The following is a 16,235-nucleotide window of genomic DNA, read 5'->3' on the forward strand; positions in this document are numbered from 1 at the left end:
CAAATTGCAGAAAATGTTTTGCAAATGACAGAATGTGGGCGTGGCGTCAACATTTATTTTGAAGTGTATATCCATCCATCCATTTTCTACCGCTGATTCCCTTTCGGTGTCGCGGGGGGCGCTGGCGCCTATCTCAGCTACAATCGGTCGGAAGGCGGGGTACTCCCTGGACAAGTCGCCACCTCATCACAGGGCCAACACAGATAGACCGACAACATTCACACTCACTTTCACACACTAGGGCCAATTTAGTGTTGCCAATCAACCTATCCCCAGGTGAATGTCTTTGGAAGTGGGAGGAAGCCGGAGTACCCGGAGGGAACCCACGCATTCACGGGGAGGACATGCAAACTCCACACAGAAAGATCCCGAGCCTGGATTTGAACCCAGGACTGCAGGACCTTCGTATTGTGAGGCAGACGCACTAACCCCTCTTCCACCGTGAAGCCCATATTTTGAAGTGCAAGAGACAAAAAGATAGTAGGGTAGGACACGTTAGCAATGGTCAACTCCCCCATCCCCCACAGGAGAGGAAGTACCCGGCCTTTGGATCACTGTAAAGCGAGATACCAACGTGTGATACGCGCATTGGCATCTTTCATGCGGTGGAGCCATTGGAGGGGTTTGTGGTCCGAGCAGAGGCTGAACGGGCGTCCCAGCAGGTACTGGCTATTTTTAGCAGCATTGAAATATATCTTATGCAACTACACAAAACAGTAATATATATATAACAAGCATGCGTACAGTGCTATATAGATGTGTAGTATAATGTATTATTGTAAAAGTCGCTGTCTTGCGGTTCCACAGATGCACGTCAAAGTAGCCAAGCACAAAGACTTTTCAACAGATTTAATGTTTTTCAACACCACCATAATCAATCAATCAATCAATGTTTACTTATATAGCCCTAAATCACTAGTGTCTCAAAGGGCTCCACAAACCACTACGACATCCTCGGTAGGCCCACATAAGGGCAAGGAAAACTCACACCCAGTGGGACATCGGTGACAATGATGACTATGAGAACCTTGGAGAGGAGGAAAGCAATGGATGTCGAGTGGGTCTAACATGATACTGTGAAAGTTCAATCCATAATGGATCCAACACAGTCGCGAGAGTCCAGTCCAAAGCGGATCCAACACAGCAGCGATAGTCCCGTTCATTGCGGAGCCAGAAGGAAACCATCCCAAGCGGAGGCGGATCAGCAGCGCAGAGATGTCCCCAGCCGATACACAGGCAAGCAGTACATGGCCACCGGATCGGACCGGACCCCCTCCACCAGGGAGAGTGGGACATAGAAGAAAAAGAAAAGAAACGGCAGATCAACTGGTCTAAAAAGGGAGTCTATTTAAAGGCTAGAGTATACAAATGAGTTTTAAGGTGAGACTTAAATGCTTCTACTGAGGTGGCATCTCGAACTGTTACCGGGAGGGCATTCCAGAGTACTGGAGCCCGAACGGAAAACGCTCTATAGCCCGCAGACTTTTTTTGGGCTTTGGGAATCACTAATAAGCCGGAGTCCTTTGAACGCAGATTTCTTGCCGGGACATATGGTACAATACAATCGGCAAGATAGGATGGAGCTAGGCCGTGTAGTATTTTATACGTAAGTAGTAAAACCTTAAAGTCACATCTTAAGTGCACAGGAAGCCAGTGCAGGTGAGCCAGTACAGGCGTAATGTGATCAAACTTTCTTGTTCTTGTCAAAAGTCTAGCAGCCGCATTTTGTACCAACTGTAATCTTTTAATGCTAGACATGGGGAGACCCGAAAATAATACGTTACAGTAATCAAAACGAGACGTAACAAATGCATGGATAATGATCTCGGCGTCTTTAGTGGACAGAATGGAGCGAATTTTAGCGATATTACGGAGATGAAAGAAGGCCGTTTTAGTAACACTTTTAATGAAAATAATTAGATTTCTTTTTTGGACTTTCCAGTCTCTCTCTCCCAATTTCTTTCTCCTCCTGCGCCCGGCCGCTCACTGTTAAAGACAACAGATGACTAGTTTAACACGTACCACCTGAGCAATCTAATCATCTGCCAGCTGTGTCTCTCCGTCAGCACATGCCACGCCCCCGTCCGATGTCCGCTCTGTTCCCGCCCCATGGCAGAGGCGTTGACCTTTACCCAAAACCAGTGAACTTGGCACGTTGTGTAAATGGTAAATAAAAATAAAATACATCCATCCATCCATTTTCTACCATTTATTCCCTTTGGGGTCGCGGGGGGCGCTGGCGCCTATCTCAGCTACAATCTGGCGGAAGGCGGGGTACACCCTGGACAAGTCGGTATCTGATCGCGGAGAATACAATGATTTGCAAATCCTTTTCAACTTATATTCAATTGAAAAGACTGCAAAGACAAGATATTTAATGTTTGAACTGAGAAACATTTTTTTTTTGCAAATAATCATTAACTTAGAATTTAATGGCAGCAACACATTGCAAAAAAGTTGTCACAGGGGTATTTTTTACCACTGTGTTACATGGCCTTTCCTTTTAACAACACTCAGTAAATGTTTGGGAACTGAGGAGACACATTTTTGAATCTTTTCAGGTGGAATTCTTTCCCATTCTCGCTTGATGTACAGCTTAAGTTGTTCAACAGTCCGGGGTCTCCCTTGTGATATTTTAGGCTTCATAATGCGCCACACATTTTCAACGGGAGACAGGTCTGGACTACAGGCAGGCCAGTCTAGTACCCGCACTCTTTTACTATGAAGCCACGCTGTTGTAACACGTGGCTTGGCATCGTCTTGCTGAAATAAGCAGGGGCGTCCATCATAACATTACTTGGATGGCAACATATGTTGTTCCAAAACCTGTATGTACCTTTCAGCATTAATGGTGCCTTCACAGATGTGTAAGTTACCCATGCCTTGGGCACTAATACACCCCCATACCATCATGGATGCTGGCTTTTTAACTTTGCGCCAAGAACAGTCTGGATGGTTATTTTCCTCTTTGGTCACGACATCCACAGTTTTCAAAAACAATTTGAAATGTGGACTCGTCAGACCACAGAACACTTTTCCCCTTTGCATCAGTTCATCTTAGACGAGCTTGGGCCAAGCGAAGCTAGTGGCGTTTCTGGGTGTTGTTGATAAATGGCTTTGGCTTTCCATAGTAGAGTTTTAACTTGCACTTACAGATGTAGCGACAAACTGTAGTTACTTACAGTGGTTTTCTGAAGTGTTCCTTAACCCATGTGGTGATATCCTTTACATTCTGATGTCCCTCTTTGATACAGTACCACCTGAGGGAGCCAAGGTCACAGGCATTCCATGTTACGTGCAGTGATTTCTTCAGATTATCGGAATCTTTTGATGACATTACGGACCGTAGATGGTGAAATCCCTAAATTCCTTGCAATAGCTGGTTGAGAAATGTTGTTCTTAAACCGTTGTACAATTTTCTCACGCATTTGTTCACAAAGTGGTGACCCTCGCCCCATCCTTGTTTGTGAATGACTGAGCATTTCACAGAAGCTGCTTTTATACCCAATCATGTTATACCCACCTGTTCCCAATTAGCCTGTTCAACTATAGGATGTTCAAAATAAGTGTTTGATGAGCAGTACTCAACTCTTTCAGTGTTTTTTGCCACTTGTGCCAGCTTTTTTGAAACATGAAATTCCAAAATGAGCTAATATTTGCGAAAAATAACAAAGTTTTAGTATCTTGTGTTTGCAGTCTATTCAATTGAATAGAAGTTAAAAAGGATTTGCAAATCATTGTATTCTGTTTTTATTTACGAATTCTACAACGTGCCGACTTCGCTGGTTTTGGGCTTTGTACAATTTGAAAATAATAAAAATTAAAATAGACATATATGTCTATGTATACAATATAAATATTAAATATTTTAATTCCAAAAAAAAGTTAAATTAAACGCTGCTAAATTGATTTAGTCTCTGATTCATTGTGTAGTCCAATGGTTCTCAAACTGGTTACGCGTACCCCTGGGGGTACTTGAAGGTTTACCAAGGAGTACGTGAGATTTTTTTAAAAAAGATTCTAAAAATAGCAACAATTCAAAAATGCTTTATAAATATATTTATTGAATAATACTTCAACAAAATGTGAATGTGAGTTCATAAACTGTAAAAAGAAATGCAACAATGCAATATTCAGTGTTGACAGCTCGATTTTTTGTGGACATGTTCCATAAATATTGATGTTAAAGATTTTTTATTTTGTGAAGAAATGTTTAGAATGAAGTTGATGAATCCAGATGGATCTCTATTACATTCCCCAAAGAGGGCACTTTAAGTTGATGATTACTTCTATGTGTAGAAATATTTGTTTATAATTGAATCACTTTTTTATTTATAAACAAGTTTTTTGTTTTTTTTATATCTTTTTTTCCAAATAGTTCAAGAAAGACCACTATGAATGAGCAATATTTTGCTCTGTTATACAATTGAATAAATCAGAAACTGATGACATAGTGCTGTATTTTACTTCATCTCTTTTTTTCAACCAAAAATGCTTTGCTCTGATTTGGGGGTACTTGAATTTAAAAAAAAGTTCACAGGGGGTACATCACTGAAAAAAGGTTGAGAACCACTAGTGTAGTCCATTTTCCAGTTGGGTGGTACGCATGCGCAGAGTGGGCAGATGTGCATGTGCATAAAATAACGGCTCCTAACAAATCACTCAAAAGAGCCGTTCAAAAGACTCAGTTCGTTCACAGACGTCCCATCCCCACCACCAACATCCACTTTTTTTTTTTTTTTTCTCCGAGTGAGACGTCAGCCGCTCCGACCTATCTCTGCAGCGCGTCACTGGGACTTTCCCCAAAAGGGAAGAAGGTGAACTTTAAGGAAATAATCTCCCTAATATTAACATTTAAACAACAAGTCTAGTCTCTCGGTGAACATTCATGAATGTGACCGTGAAAGAAGAAATGTCCACTTCGCGCCACGGCGTCCTCCACACTGTAAACACGGACACGATGGACAAAGTCAAATGAAGTTGACCGACTTCAGCGTTCATGTTCAGTTCGTCGCCAACAAGGTAGGACTCGAGTTTAGTGAGGACGAAATGTTTTGTTGCCACAATTTAAACATCAAAGTCCCGCTTTTTCTTCTCCCGCACCCACTTCCTCATTGGCCGCGCCGCACGGAACTCGCTTTGGAATGTGAAGAATTAAGTTTGTTCTTCTCCGCCAAAGACGCGCACACCTCCAAAACCGGACTTAAAACCACTTAAATAATTCCTCGACATTCGTTGGTGAATTCGGCGCCATTTTTATGAGCACGACATGATCATTTAACGCAATTTAAGCCAAATTCCGTCGGCGAATGGACCTACCAGGTTAGTGTTCACGTCTAATACTGGATCTTAATTCCATGGCAATCTCAATGGAGTCTGGTGTTGTTAGCATGTAGCTCGCGTCTCTCTTAACTTCTATATTAACCTTGTATAACTCACGTTTTGCTGGCTTATAAACAGTCTGTTTAACTTAAACGGTATTAAAAGTTATATACAGTCTGCATTTTGCTGTTGTGTAAGTGTGTAAACTCGCACACATAACAGTCAACAGTGTTAGCTTGGAAGCTAGCACTGTCAATCAATCAATCAATCAATCAATCAATCAATCAGTGTTTATTTATAAAGCCCTAAATCACAAGTGTTTCAAAGGGCTGCACAAACCACAACACATAAGGGCAAGGAAAAACTCGCCCCTGTGGGACATCAACAATGATGACTATGAGAAACCTTGGAGAGGACTGCATATGTGGGCAACCCCCAGCCCAGGGCAGTGTTTTTTAACCTTTTTTAAACCGAGGCACATTTTTGAGTTGAAAAAATCCGTAGGCACACCACCAGCAGAAATGTTCATGAGCACGACATGATCATTTAACGCAACTTTAGCCGATTTCCGTCGGCGAATGGACCTACCAGGTTATTGTGTTCACGTCTAATACTGGATCTTAATTCCATGGTAATCTTAATGGAGTCTGGTGTTGTTAGCATGTAGCTCGCGTCTCTCTTAACTTGTTTGTAACTCACGCTTTGCTGACTTATAAACAGTCTAACTTAAACGGCATTAAACGTTATATCTAGTCTGCATTGTGCTGTTGTGTAAGTGTGTAAACTCACACACATAACAGTCAACAGTGTTAGCTTGGAAGTTAGCACTACCAATCAATTAATCAATGTTTATTTATATAGCCCTAAATCACAAGTGTCTCAAAGGGCTGCACAAACCACAACACATAAGGGCAAGGAAAAACTCACCCCATTGGGACGATGACAATGATGACTATATGAGAAACCTTGGAGAGGACAGCGCTTTTTAGACCAGTTGATCTGCCGTTTCTTTTCTTTTTCTCCTATGTCCCACTCTCCCTTGTGGAGGGGGTCCGGTCCGATCCGATCCGGTGGCCATGTACTGCTTGTTTGTGTATCGGCTGGGGACATCTCTGCGCTGCTGATCCGCCTCCGCTTGGGATGGTTTCCTGCTGGCTCCGCTGTGAACGGGACTCTCGCTGCTGTGTTGGATCCGCCTTGGACTGGACTCTCGCGACTGTGTTGGATCCATTATGGATTGAACTTTCACAGTATCATGTTAGACCCGCTCGACATCCATTGCTTTCCTCCTCTCCAAGGTTCTCATAGTCATCATTCTCACCGACGTCCCACTGGGTCATTATTGTCACCGATGTCCCACTGGGTGTGAGTTTTCCTTGCCCTTATGTGGGCCTACCGAGGATGTCGTAGTGGTTTGTGCAGCCCTTTGAGACACTAGTGATTTAGGGCTATATAAGTAAACATTGTTTGATTGATTGATATGTGGGCAACTCCCACCCCAGGGCAGTGTTTTTTAACCTTTTTCGAGCCAAGGCACATTTTGGAGTTAAAAAACTGCGTAGGCACACCACCAGCAGAAATGTTCATGAGCACGACATGATCATTTAACGCAACTTTAGCCGATTTCTGTCGGCGAATGGACCTACCAGGTTATTGTGTTCACGTCTAATACTCGATCTTAATTCCATGGTAATCTCAATGGAGTCTGGTGTTGTTAGCATGTAGCTCGCGTCTCTCTTAAGTTCTATATTAACGTTGTATAACTCACGCTTTACGGGCTTATAAACAGTCTGTTTAACTTAAACGGTACTAAACGTTATATACAGTCTGCATTTTGCTGTTGTGTAAGTGTGTAAACTCGCACACATAACAGTCAACAGTGTTAGCTTGGAAGCTAGCATTGCCAATCAATCAATAATCAATCAATGTTTATTTATAAAGCCCTAAATCACAAATGTCTCAAAGGGCTGCACAAACCACAACAACATCCTAGGTAGAGCCCACATAAGGGCAAGGAAAAACTCACCCCAGTGGGACGTCGACAATGATGACTATATGAGAAACCTTGGAGAGGACTGCATATGTGGGCACCCCCCACCCCAGGGCAGTGGTTTTTAACCTTTTTTGAGCCGAGGCACATTTTTGAGTTGAAAAAATGTGGAGGCACACCACCAGCAGAAATTTTCATGAGCACGACATGATCATTTAACGCAACTTTAGCCGATTTCCGTCGGCGAATAGACCTACCAGGTTAGTGTGTTCACGTCTAATACTCGATCTTAATTCCATGGTAATCTCAATGGAGTCTGGTGTTGTTAGCATGTAGCTCGCCTCTCTCTTAACTTGTTTGTAACTCACGCTTTACTGGCTTATAAACAGTCTGTTTAACTTAAACGGTAATAAACGTTATATCTAGTCTGCATTGTGCTGTTGTGTAAGTGTGTAAACTCGCACACATAACAGTCAACATGTTGCGATCCGCGGCACGGATTGCTTGTCATTTAGAGTTTTGAGTTTGTTTGTGTACTTCCTGATTTGTTTTTTGTTACCATGGTGACTTGATTTGTTCACCTGCTTATTTGCACACCTGTTTTCATCAGAGACTCTATATAACCTGCCCTTTTCGTTTTCTCGGCCTGGTTTCGTAGTGTTTGCTTTCACGCAACCAGTGACGTTTGTATTTTGATGTTTGGACTCGATAGCCTCCGCGCTTAGCCTCTTTGATCATGTCGTGTATTCGCTAATGCTACCGTGCTTAGCCGCCTTTTGTTCCCCTAGCTCTAATGCTAACTGGCTTTTTGTTTTTGTCTTTTGGTACCCAGTGTTTTTGTTATTAGTCTGTTTGTTAGTTAAATAAATCATTATCTCTTACCTCCACGCTGTGTCCGTTGCCCGACTGCATCCTGGAAGAGCACCATTGGCACCAAGATGCCACCGAGACATCACACAACAGTGTTAGCTTGGAAGCTAGCACTGCTAATCAATCAATCAATCAATGTTTATTTATATAGCCCTAAATCATAAGTGTCTCAAAGGGCTGCACAAACCACAACAACATCCTCGGTAGAGCCCACATAAGGGCAAGGAAAAACTCACCCCAGTGGGACGTCGACAATGATGACTATATGAGAAACCTTGGAGAGGACTGCATATGTGGGCAACCTCCACCCCAGGGCAGTGTTTTTCAACCTCATTTGAGCCGAGGCACATTTTTGAGTTGAAAAAATGCGGAGGCACACCACCAGCACGACATGATCATTTAACGCAACTTTAGCCAATTTCCGTCGGCGAATGGACCTACCAGGTCAGTGCAGTGATTCTTAACCTTGTTGGAGATACCGAACCCCCCCAGTTTCATATGCGCATTCACGGAACCCTTTGGTGAAAAATAAAAATGTTCAAATTCAAGACAGAGTTATTGTATTTTTCGGACTATAAGTCGCTGTTTTTTCATAGTTTGGCCGAGGGTGCGACTTATACTCAGGAGCGACTTATGTGTGAAGTTATTAACACATTACCGTAAAATATCAAATATTATTATTTAGCTCATTCACATAAGAGAATAGACATATAAGATTTCATGGGATTTAGCGATTAGGAGTGACAAATTGTTTGGTAAACATATAGCATGTTCTATATGTTATAGTTATTTGAATGACTCTTACCATAATATGTTGCGTTTACATAGCAGGCACCTTCTCAGTTGGTTATTTATGCCTCATATAACGTACACTTATTCAGCCTGTTGTTCACTATTCTTCATTTATTTTAAATTGCTTTTCAAATGTCTATTCTTGGTGTTGGGTACTATCAAATACATTTCCCCCAAAAATGTGACTTATACTCTAGTGCGACTTATATATGTTTTTTTTCCTTCTTTGTTATGCATTTTTGGCAGGTGTGACTTATACTCCGGTGCGACTTATACTCCGGAAAATACGGTATATGTTTTTTTCACTGGTGCACAAAATGAACTGTGCATGAACATCACCTTGTTCAAAGAACAAAACCAACACAGTGCATGAACTCACAACAAATTACACACCTGTAAATCAGATGGAAAATTAGAGGGAACATTATTTAGGGGTGTCCATAATACGCCAATAGGGAGAAGTTTTTATTTACACAATGGGTCGGGTGTATCTTGCAGAGGCTCCGCCGAACCCCTGAGGCCGACTCACCGAACCCCCTAGGGTTCGATTGAACCCTGGTTAAAAAACACTGGGTTAGTGTGTTCAAGTCTCATACTGGATCTTAAATCCATGGTAATCTCAATGGAGTCTGTTGTTGTTAGCATGTAGCTCGCGTCTCTCTTAACTTCTATATTAACCTTGTATAACTCACGCTTTACTGGCGTATAAACAGTCTGTTTAACTTAAACGGCATTAAACGTTATATCTAGTCTGCATTGTGCTGTTGTGTAAGTGTGTAAACTCGCACACATAACAGTCAACAGTGTTAGCTTGGAAGCTAGCACTGCCATTCAATCAATCAATCAATCAATCAATCAATCAATGATTATTTACATAGCCCTAAATCACAAATGTCTCGAAGGGCTGCACAAACCACAACGACATCCTAGGTAGAGTCCACATGAGGGCAAGGAAAAACTCACCCCAGTGGGATGTCGACAATGATGACTATGAGAAACGTTGGAGAGGACTGCATATGTGGGCAAAAACCCCCCCCCCCCCCAACCCCCCTGCCCCCCAGGGCAGTGTTTTTCAACCTTTTTTGAGCCGAGGCACATTTTTTGCGTTGAAAAAATGCGTAGGCACACCACCAGCAGAAATTATTTAAAATGTGGTTGTCGCAATTGTTGGATATGACCTTAAAGCAGGGGTCACCAACGCGCACCAGGTAGCCCGTAAGGACCAGATGAGTCGCCCGCTGGCCTGTTCTAAAAAAAGTTCAAATAGCAGCACTTACCAGTGAGCTGCTTCTATTTTTTACATTTTATTTATTTACTAGCAAGCTGGTCTTTTTAATTCTAAAAGAGACAAAACTCAAATAGAATTTGAAAATCCAAGAAAATATTTTAAAGACTTGGTCTTCACTTGTTTAAATTAATTCATTTATATTTTTACTTTGCTTCTTATAACTTTCAGAAAGACAATTTTAGAGAAAAAATACAACCTTAAAGATGATTTTAGATTTTTTAAACACATATACCTTTTAACCTTTTAAATTCCTTCCTCTTCTTTCCTGACAATTTAAATCAATGTTCAAGTAAATGTATTTATTTTATTGTAAAGAATAATAAATACATTTTAATTTAATTCTTCATTTTAGCTTCTGTTTTTTCGACAAAGAATATTTGTGAAATATTTATTCAAACTTATTATGATTAAAATTCAAAAAAATTATTCTGGCAAATCTATAAAATCTGTAGAATCAAATTTAAATCTTATATCAAAGTCCTTTGAATTTATTTTCAAATTTTTGTTCCGGAAAATCTAGAATAAATAATGATTTGTCTTTGTTGGAAATATAGCTTGGTCCAATTTGTTATATATTCTAACAAACTGCAGATTGGATTTTAACCTATTTAAAACATGTCATCAAAATTCTAAAATTAATCTTAATCAGGAAAAATTACTAATTATGTTCCATAAATTATTTTCGTAATATTTTCAAAAAGATTCGAATTCGTTAGTTTTTCTCTTCTTTTTTTTTCGGTTGAAATTTGAATTTTAAATAGTCAAAATTGAAAATAAACTATGTTTCAAAATTTAATTTACATTTTTTTCTTGTTTACTCCTCTTTTAAACCGTTCAATTAAGTGTTTTTTTCATCATTAATTCTCTACAAAAAAATTCCGTAAAAGGAAAAAAAATGTACGACGGAATGACAGACCAAAAAAAACATTATTTTTTTGCATATATAGATTTATTTATTAAAGGTAAATTGAGCAAATTGGCTATTTCTGGCAATTTATTTAAGTGTGTATCAAACTGGTAGCCCTTCGCATTAATCAGTACCCAAGAAGTAGCTCTTGGTTTCAAAAGGTTGGTGACCCTTGCCTTAAAGCATAAGCAAGCATGCATCACTATCGCTCTTGTCTCAAAGTAGGTGTACTGTCACCACCTGTCACATCACATCATGACTTATTTTCACTTTTTTGCTGTTTTCCGGCGTGTAGTGTTTTACTTCTTTTCTTGCACTCTTATTTTGGTGTCTTTTTCTCTTTTTTTGTTGGTATTTCACTGTAGCAGTTTCATTTCTTCCTTTAAGGGATATTTCCTGCATCGACTTTGTTTTAGCAATCAAGAATATTTCAGTTGTTTTCATCCTTCTTTGTGGGGACATTGTTGATTGTCATGTCATGTTCGGTTGTACATTGTGGACGCCGTCTTTGCTCCACAGTAAGTCTTTGCTGTCGTCCAGCATTCTGTATTTGTTTACTTTTGTAGCCCGTTCAGTTTTGGTTTGGTTCTGCATTGCCTTCCCTAAGCTTCAATGCCTTTTCTTAGGGGCACCCATCTTCTGTTTATTTTTGGCGATATTACGGCGATGAAAGAAGGCCGTTTTAGTAACGCTTTTGATGTGTGACTCAAACGAGAGAGTTGGGTCGAAGATAATACCCAGATTCTTTACCGAGTGCCCTTGTTTAATTGTTTGGTTGTCAAATGTTAAAGTTTTATTATTAAATAGAGGTCGGTGTCTAGCAGGTGCGATAATCAGCATTTCCGTTTTTTTGGCGTTTAGTTGCAAAAAGTTGGCGGACATCCGTTGTTTAATTTCAATAACATCGATTGATTGATTGACACTTTTATTAGTAGATTGCACAGTACAGTAAATATTCAGTTTAATTGACCACTAAATGGTAACACCCGTATCCATCCATCCATCATCTTCCGCTTATCTGAGGTCGGGTCGCGGGGGCAGCAGCCTAAGCAGAGAAGCCCAGACTTCCCTCTCCGCAGCCACTTCGCCTAGCTCTTCCCGGGAGATCCTGAGGCGTTCCCAGGCCAGCCGGGAGACATAGTCTTCCCAACCTGTCCTGGGTCTTCCCTGTGGCCTCCTACCAGTTGGACATGCCCTAAACCCTCCCTAGGGAGGTGTTCGGGTGGCATCCTGACCAGATGCCCAAACCACCTCATCTGGCTCCTCTCGATGTGGAGGAGCAGCGGCTTTACTTTGAGTTCCTCCTGGATGGCAGAGCTTCTCACCCTATCTCTAAGGGAGAGCCCCGCCACACGGCGGAGGAAACTCATTTCGACTGCTTGTATACGTGATCTTATCCTTTCGGTCATGACCCAAAGCTCATGACCATAGGTGAGGATGGGAACGTAGATCGACCGGTAAATTGAGAGCTTTGCCTTCCGGCTCAGCTCCTTCTTCACCACAACGGATCGGTACAACGTCTGCATTACTGAATACGCCGCACCGATCCGCCTGTCGATCTCACGATCCACTCTTCCCCCACTCGTGAACAAGACTCCTCAGTACTTGAATTCCTTCACCCGAAAAAGTTTTTAAAATTGTTTAAGTCGGGGTCCATGTTAATCAATTCATGGTACAAATTGTAAAGTTGTCCATCCATCCATCCATTTTTCTACAGCTTGTCCCTATTGGGGTCGCTGGAGCCTATCTCAGCTGTATTCAGGCAGAAGGCAGCGACCCTGGACAAGTCGCCACCTCATCGCATGGCGTTGTAAAGTTGTGTCATTTCTAATTATGGACTAAAAATGCGGTGATCTAGATTAAAAATGCAGTCAAATAATAATAATAATAATAGTATAATAATAATAATAATAATAATCAGAAATACAATTATATTAAGATATTTCTATATATTTTTACTTGTTTTTCTTTATTTAATTGATTTATCTGTAAATATTATTTTGCTTTCTTGCTGTTTCTTTCTTTTTGGGCGGGTGGCATTGCTTGGATACAGACAAAAAATATTTTGACATTTAGGGCAGACAACACATATGATGTAATGCAGTAGTTCTCAGATGGGGGTACGCGTACCCCTGGGGGTACTTGAAAGTATGCCAAGGGGTACGTGAAATTAAAAAAAAAATATTCTAAAAATAAGCAACAATTGAAAGATCGTTTATATATACTTATTAAATAATACTTTAACAAAATATGAATAAGTTCATAAACTGCAAAAAAATAATAATACAACAATGCAATATTCTGTGTTTACAACTAGATTTTTTGTGGACACGTTCCATATATATTGATGTTAAAGATTTATTTTTTTGTGAAGAAATGTTTAGAATGAAGTTCATGAATCCAGATGGATCTCTATTACAATCCCCAAAGAGGGCACTTTAAGTTGATGATTACTTCTATGTGTGGAAATCTTCATTTATAATTGAATCACGTGTTTATTTTTCAACACGTGTTTAGTTATTTTTATATCTTTTTTTCCAAACAGTTCAAGAAAGACCACTACAAATGAGTAATATTTTGCACTGTTATACAATTTAATGAATCAGAAACGGATGACATAGTGCTGTATTTTATTTCTTTATCTCTTTTTTTCAACCAAAAATGCTTTGCTCTGATTAGGGGGTACTTGAATTAAAAAAATATTCACAGGGGGGTTACATCACTGAAAAAGGTTGAGAACCACTGATGTAATAGTAGGAATGTCTGATGCTGGATGTCAATAAAAAAAAAGTAAAAAAAAAATGCAGTCAATATCAATGTATGGTTAATTTTCCGAATATAACTTTACAACTATTGTGATGACAGATGATTGGCTAGTAAATTAGTGTTCACTTTTCAGATTTAACGAGGCCAATGTATTTAAAGTTGAATAAAGAAGTCATTTTATTGGTGGTTGGCTTAATAATGACTTTCATCTTTTGCCCGTACAGGAACCATGGCGGGGGACGATCACTTCCTTCCTGCGAACAGTCAGGTACGTTACTCGCTATGCAGAAATAAAGACGACACAGGCTGGAAGTCAATATTGGACGTTCTGTGCAGATCCTGGACACACTGATGATGGACCCGTCCTGGGACTTCCCACAATTCACTACGCTCACGTCTCACAGCTCGTCACTGAGGACAGGTGATGCTTCCTCAAAGCAACATACGCGGTTATTTGCGTCGTTGCGTTTGTTTCTTCTCAGGCGAAACTTTGTGGGTGGGGGGAAAACAAGTTGTGGTGGCGGGAAAGTGAAAGAAGAGTTTCGTGACGCTTTGGTCACGTGACTGCTCTCACTTCCTGTTGACACAGTCCACATGCGGCGTTCCAAATGCCATTTGTGTGACACACACACAGACATCCCATATATTAGCTGCACTGAACTATAGAACTCAGATACATACAGTCGTGGTCAAAAGTTTACATACACTTGTAAAGAAAATAATGTCATGGCTGTCTGGAGTTTCCAATCATTTCTACAGCTCTTATTTTTTTGTGATAGAGTGATTGATTGGAGCACATACTTGTTGGTCACAAAAAACATTCATGAAGTTTTGTTCTTTTATAGATTTTTATGGGTCTACTGAAAATGTGAGCAAATCTGCTGGGTCAAAAGTATACATACAGCAATGTTGATATTTGGTTACATGTCCCTTGGCAAGTTTCACTGTAATAAGGCGCTTTTGGTAGCCATCCACAAGCTTCTGGTTGAACTGTTGAGCACTCCTCTTGACAAATTTGGTGCAATTCAGCTAAATGTGTTGGTTTTCTCACATGGACTTGTTTCTTCAGCATTGTCCTCATGTTCTCAATGGGGTTTAAGTCAGGACTTTGGGAAGGCCATTCGAAAACCTTAATTCTAGCCTGATATAGCCATTCCTTTACCACTTTTGACGTGTGCTTGGAGTCATTGTCCTGTTGGAACACCCAACTGCGCCCAGGACCCAAACTCCGGGCTGATAATTTTAGGTTGTCCTGAGGAATTTGGTGGTAATCCTCATTTTTCATTGTCCCATTTACTCTCTGTAAAGCACCAGTTCCAGCAAACCAGGCCCAGAGCATAGTACTACCACCACCATGCTTGACGGTAGACATGGTGTTCCTGGGATTTAAGTCCTCACCTTTTCTCCTCCAAACATATTGTTGGGTATTGTGGCCAAACAGCTCAATTTTTTTTTCATATGACCACAGAACTTTCCTCCTGAAGGTCTTATCTTTGTCCATGTGATCAGCAGCAAACTTTAGACGAGCCTTAAAGGCCTACTAAAATGAGATTTTCTTATTTAAACGGGGATAGCAGGTCCACTCTATGTGTCATACTTGATCATTTCGCTATATTGGCATATTTTTGCTGAAAGGATTTAGTAGAGAACATCCACGATAAAGTTCACAACTTTTGGTCACTAACAAAAAAGCCTTGCCTTTACCGAAAGTAGCAGATGATGACGTCACGCGTTGATGGCTCCTCACATATTCACATTGTTTTTAATGGGAGCCTCCAACAAAAAGAGCTATTCGGACCGAGAAAACGACAATTTCCCCATTTAATTTGAGCGAGAATGAAAGATTTGTGTTTGAGGATATTGATAGCGACGGACTAGAAAAAAAAAAAAAAACACGATTGCACTGGGACGGATTCAGATGTTTTTAGACACATTTACTAGGATAATTCTGGGAAATCCCTTATCTTTCTATTGTGTTGCTAGTGTTTTAGTGAGTTTAATAGTACCTGATAGCCGGAGGTGTGTGTCCACGGGTGTCTTGACGCCAATGTCTCAGGGAAGTCGACGGCAGCTTTATGGACGGTGCAAGCTCAGCTGATCTCCGGTAAGAAGTGACTTTTTACCACAATTTTCTCACAGAAACCTGCCGGTTGACAAGTGGTCGGGATCCATGTTCGCTTGACCGCTCTGAGCCATAGTAAAGTTTCACCTCTGGGAATTTTAAACAAGGAATCACCATGTGTTTGTGTGGCTAAAGGCTAAAGTTCCATCTTTCTACTTTGACTTCTCCAATATTAATT

At 40.6% G+C, this 16,235-nt stretch overlaps 1 protein-coding gene across 5 annotated transcripts in view; it reads left to right on the plus strand.

The window, feature by feature from the left end:
- Positions 1-4,727: 4,727 nt before the first annotated feature.
- The window catches only part of nfkb1 (nuclear factor of kappa light polypeptide gene enhancer in B-cells 1), a 68,579-nt gene continuing 57,071 nt past the window's right edge, over positions 4,728-16,235 (plus strand). Inside the window, exons 1-3 of one of the 5 annotated variants that reach the window (XM_061891894.1) lie at positions 4,728-5,022; positions 14,160-14,203; positions 14,272-14,356. In XM_061891894.1, the coding sequence (XP_061747878.1) occupies positions 14,165-14,203; positions 14,272-14,356 (124 nt within the window). In that variant the 5' untranslated portion in view covers positions 4,728-5,022; positions 14,160-14,164. Of the gene's footprint in view, positions 5,023-5,143; positions 5,323-8,598; positions 8,627-14,159; positions 14,204-14,271; positions 14,357-16,235 lie in introns of those variants that run through there. The other 4 variants (XM_061891892.1, XM_061891895.1, XM_061891896.1 and 1 more) reach the window with 4 other exon arrangements.

This window comes from Nerophis ophidion, linkage group LG29, assembly GCF_033978795.1.
Source record: "Nerophis ophidion isolate RoL-2023_Sa linkage group LG29, RoL_Noph_v1.0, whole genome shotgun sequence".
Taxonomy (NCBI): Eukaryota; Metazoa; Chordata; class Actinopteri; order Syngnathiformes; family Syngnathidae; genus Nerophis; species Nerophis ophidion.